Source organism: Pediculus humanus, genomic scaffold (genome assembly GCF_000006295.1).
Source record: "Pediculus humanus corporis 1103172107682 genomic scaffold, whole genome shotgun sequence".
NCBI classification, from domain to species: Eukaryota; Metazoa; Arthropoda; class Insecta; order Psocodea; family Pediculidae; genus Pediculus; species Pediculus humanus.
In genome coordinates, this window is record NW_002987291.1 from 200,628 (window position 1) to 204,729 (window position 4,102).

At 24.6% G+C, this 4,102-nt stretch overlaps 3 protein-coding genes across 3 annotated transcripts in view; 2 read left to right on the forward strand and 1 right to left on the reverse strand.

Annotated features, from left to right (window-relative positions):
• Positions 1 to 580: 580 nt before the first annotated feature.
• On the forward strand, positions 581 to 1,057 carry Phum_PHUM299960 (mitochondrial import inner membrane translocase subunit Tim9, putative; the record flags this gene model as incomplete). The annotated part of the gene is made up of 2 exons (XM_002427133.1): positions 581 to 631; positions 827 to 1,057. 2 exons carry the CDS (start codon positions 581 to 583, stop codon positions 1,055 to 1,057), a joined length of 282 nt encoding a protein of 93 aa, XP_002427178.1.
• Positions 1,058 to 1,387: 330 nt separating this feature from the next.
• Phum_PHUM299970 (GTP-binding nuclear protein RAN1, putative) lies at positions 1,388 to 2,702 on the reverse strand (the record flags this gene model as incomplete). Its single annotated transcript, XM_002427134.1, has 7 exons — positions 1,388 to 1,515; positions 1,602 to 1,785; positions 1,915 to 1,975; positions 2,066 to 2,122; positions 2,212 to 2,308; positions 2,379 to 2,411; positions 2,591 to 2,702. 7 exons carry the CDS (start codon positions 2,700 to 2,702, stop codon positions 1,388 to 1,390), a joined length of 672 nt encoding a protein of 223 aa, XP_002427179.1.
• Positions 2,703 to 3,137: 435 nt separating this feature from the next.
• Positions 3,138 to 4,102, forward strand: part of Phum_PHUM299980 (uncharacterized protein) — a gene marked incomplete at both ends in the record, with an annotated part of 2,977 nt that continues 2,012 nt past the window's right edge. Inside the window, 3 exons of the mRNA XM_002427135.1 lie at positions 3,138 to 3,402; positions 3,474 to 3,805; positions 3,886 to 4,009. Of these exons, the coding sequence (XP_002427180.1) occupies positions 3,138 to 3,402; positions 3,474 to 3,805; positions 3,886 to 4,009 (721 nt within the window). The remainder of the gene's footprint in view (positions 3,403 to 3,473; positions 3,806 to 3,885; positions 4,010 to 4,102) is intronic.

The window sequence follows — 4,102 nt, forward strand, 5'->3', positions numbered from 1 at the left end:
GTATCATCTAAATATGTTACAACAACAGATAATGTATAAAAAGTAAGAGGTATTTTTTATTTAACAACCTCTTATACTGTCCTTAGTGGAATTTATTATCAATTACTTAAAAAGATTCTCAGGTACACCTATAAGAGAGTAGCAATATATTAATAAAACTGTGAATACGTTTTGAGTCCTGTTTAACATTTTTTAATAAATTACTACTCAAAACACTTGATTTGTAACTTCAAAAGTTTTTAATGTAAAGTATATTTTCTTTTTGAAAAAGAATCGATGTTAGCAAAATTTTTCCGTTATTTTATTTAAAGACTGAAAATTATTACAAATAAGGAAGCTTTAAAAAAAAAAAAGAAAACTCATTGATTACTCCATACAAAAAAAATTTATTTTTTAAAATACATAATTAAAATTATACATTAATTTGAAGGTATTATATTATTATTTTACTGGCAATTAGGCCCTGATAATGACCAGGAAAGATAATCATGGCTGCTGCATAACAAATGTATATGAATACTTTTCTTGAATTGAGTTAAATATTTGCTTTATATAAAGAATAAAGTAATTTGTTATAAATATGTCAGCAGCTGGAATTCCTGCTGAGGTTGATGCCGATCAAATTAAATCAGTGAGTTATTACTTTCATTTATAATATCGATTTTCTCATAACTATTCACATTTAGGCTAGAATGATAAAGTACAATGTGATTTTGTAATGCGGCATGATTATGATTATTTTTCGCAACTATTTGGAATTTTTATTAACAATTATTAAATAAAATGTATTATTAATTAATTTATTAAGGGTAATATTACTTTTCAGTTTAGAGATTTTCTTACATCTTATAATAAACTATCCGAGTTGTGTTTTGTTGATTGTGTTTGGGACTTTACGACGAGATCAGTAAAATCTCAAGAAGAAAGATGTGCATTGAATTGTATGGAAAAATATTTAAAAATGAACCAAAGAATATCTAGAAGATTTCAAGAATTTCAAGTGACTGCTAATGAAAACGCGTTAGCCGAAGCAAAAAAAACAGGAATTCAACGATGATTTTGAAATTGTGATTGTAGTATAAAAGTAACTAAAAAAAAAAAAAAAATTTATTTAATTGTTGAAATAATAGTTTTTAATAAATATTTTTTTTATTTAAGCTATTAATCAATTCTGAATTTATTGTGTAAATATTTTAGTATAAAACATGTACATTTCATTTTTTAAAGAAAATTTTACTAAATTGAAAACTTAATACAATTGTTAAATAATGTGTTGTATTGACGATTAGTTGTTGTAATATGTAACAAATGAAAAAAACATGAAAATATCAGTAGTAATAAGAAACAATTAGCCTGACAAGCTTATATCGGCATACAAACTTTTTAATCAGTCACAACAAGTATTATGTTTATCGTTATCGATTTTTGAATGTAATATGACATTTTCATTTTCCTGTTGATATTCTTTTAATTTATGTTTCATAGCATTGGTTATTATAAATTTCATGGCATCATCTGCATAGTAAAATCATGTGAAATTTTAGATATTTTAAATGCACTAAAAATGTTTTATAATTATTTAAAATTTACATCATTCGTACCTATGTTTATGTTACATTTAGCACTAGTTTTAAACCATTTAAGTACACCATATTGCTTGCTTAATTTATTTAATGCATCTAGAGGAACAGATATTTCATTTATATCACATTTATTAACTAGAATAATAATAGGAACAGGTAGCCCATCAGATAAAATCACTTTATCTCTGATATCCTTTAACCACTGAAACATACGATAACAAAACTAATCGTTGACAAGGAAATTAAAATATGTATTAAAGTTTCAAATGATTTTAATTTTCTTTTAACTGTTTAAAAATTTCAAAAATTTAAAATTTACTGTTTAACTTACATTTTGTAGCGAATGAAAAGTTGCTATTCTTGATATATCTATAACTATAACAGCAGCAGCCCTAATTTTGAAAAAGTTTTAAATACAAGAGTAATTATCAGAAAATATGAACGAATGTAAAATATTGTAAAATGAAATGTATATTTCTTACGCATACTTATAGTAGACTCTTGACATAAATGTTAATTTTTCATTACCAGCTATATCCCTGAAAAATTTTAAATAATTTGTGAGAAAAAAAAAGCAGGGTGAATTTATTAAAATATGTAAAATTAACTTTGATAAAATTATTAATACCATAATTGTATATTAACCTCCGTTGTACTATCCCAAGGCATGGTTTTTATTGAAAAATCAGCCCCGATTGTAACTTTGTAATTAGATGTGAATTTGCCTGAATAAAATAAAATAAATTTAGTGAGGTACTCGAGTATTTATATACTCGTATATGTATACACATTTACCTTCAACATATCTTCTTATTACGGCAGTTTTTCCTGTTAACAATTTTTGAATAAGAATATTTTCATGTACAAAACTTTAAATATAGTTATTTAATTCTTCGTTAGAGATTTATAACATTACAATTTCAAGCATCTCATTTTATTCTCATTTTGATAACTTAAAAAAAATTCATTAGTATTGTATTTAGACATTTGTCAAAAATTAATTATACCTACTCCATAATCTCCAACTACTAAAATTTTTAACATAATTTCTTTTAAAACAAAATTAGATTTTTTTAGTCTAGCCTTTTCTACATTTATTGATTTTTTTGAGTCGTCCATTGTTCTATATGACTTTTATGTAAATTTAAAAATTACAATTTGTATATTTTACAGAAATTTGTTAAGAATTTAGTTTCAGCCAAAATTTAAAACGGTAGTGCGATTGGGAAAAAGGTGATAAGATTTTATCAAATATGTTATAATTCAAATGTAGGGCCCAAAAAAATTTTACCGGTAAAATGTAGATAAGGAAAAATTATAATTAAATGTTGGTATGACTGCGTGTTTAAAATTTTACATTTCTACTGGAAGAAAAAAAAAAATGTATAATGAAATACTGTTGAAAATTTAAAAAAAAAAATTTAGTTTTAGTTTCAGTGCTGTAATCATGCGTTTTGTTAAAAATTAAAAAAATTATTATTATTTTTTTTTTCGGGAAAATTTGTTTTCAGTGAAAATACACATTGTTAAAAATAAATTATTAACCAGATCAAAATGAGTAAAATTTTATTAAGCGATCTTAAAGCTTATTGCAGGTCAATGGAATTAATTTTTAAAGAATCATTTAAATATCATCAAACTTCACTAGAAAAATTTTGGGAAAATTCATCGATAAATGTCGCAATAGAGGAGAATATCAAGAGTCATTTTAATAATTTAAAAAATGTTTCAACTAATGACTTAGCTCTTGCTGTAAAAGAGTCGTATGAAAGAGCATCCATGGTGCCACAAAGTTTAAAAGTTTATGCAATGACTTCTAGTGAGAATACTAACTGTTGAACATTATTTTATTTGTGTTTTATTTTTATACATGCTGTAATGTATTTTTAGCTAAAAGTCAAGGAGATGTTGATTATGAAAAAAAAAATGATGCAAATGATGAAGAGGTGTTACCTAAAGGTGTTTCTCCAGAAGATTTAAAAGCTTCAGAATTGCATTACAAAGATAGGGAATTAATTGAAAAACTTGAAAAAGAACATGAACAAAAACTTAAAAAACAAGCAGAAATGGAGCAAAATATTAAACAATTACATCAGTCATCAATTAAAAGTGAAAGTCTTGTTAATAATTTAGATGATAATGTTAGTAATACAAAGACAGATGTAGTTTTGGAAAAAAATATTCCATTACCGTCCACCAAAAAATATAAACCCAAGCAGCAGGTAATCTTTTTTAATATACCATATAGATGTTTGAAATTTTTTTTAAAATCGGCTTGGTTACATTTTTTGTTTTTTCACAGCTTAATCCAGAAGCCAAACAAAGAAAAGTTCCCTCGACAAGATTGGGTAGAATGATTTCTTTTGGAAGTTTAGCTGCTGGGTTAGGAATAGGAGCTTTAGCCGAAGTCACTAGGAGAACAATAGGTTAACTTTTAAAATTGTAGATTCCATTAATTATTTTTATAAATTATCCATAAGTCAATTTAATTTATCTTGTTCTTATGCTGTAAATTTAAA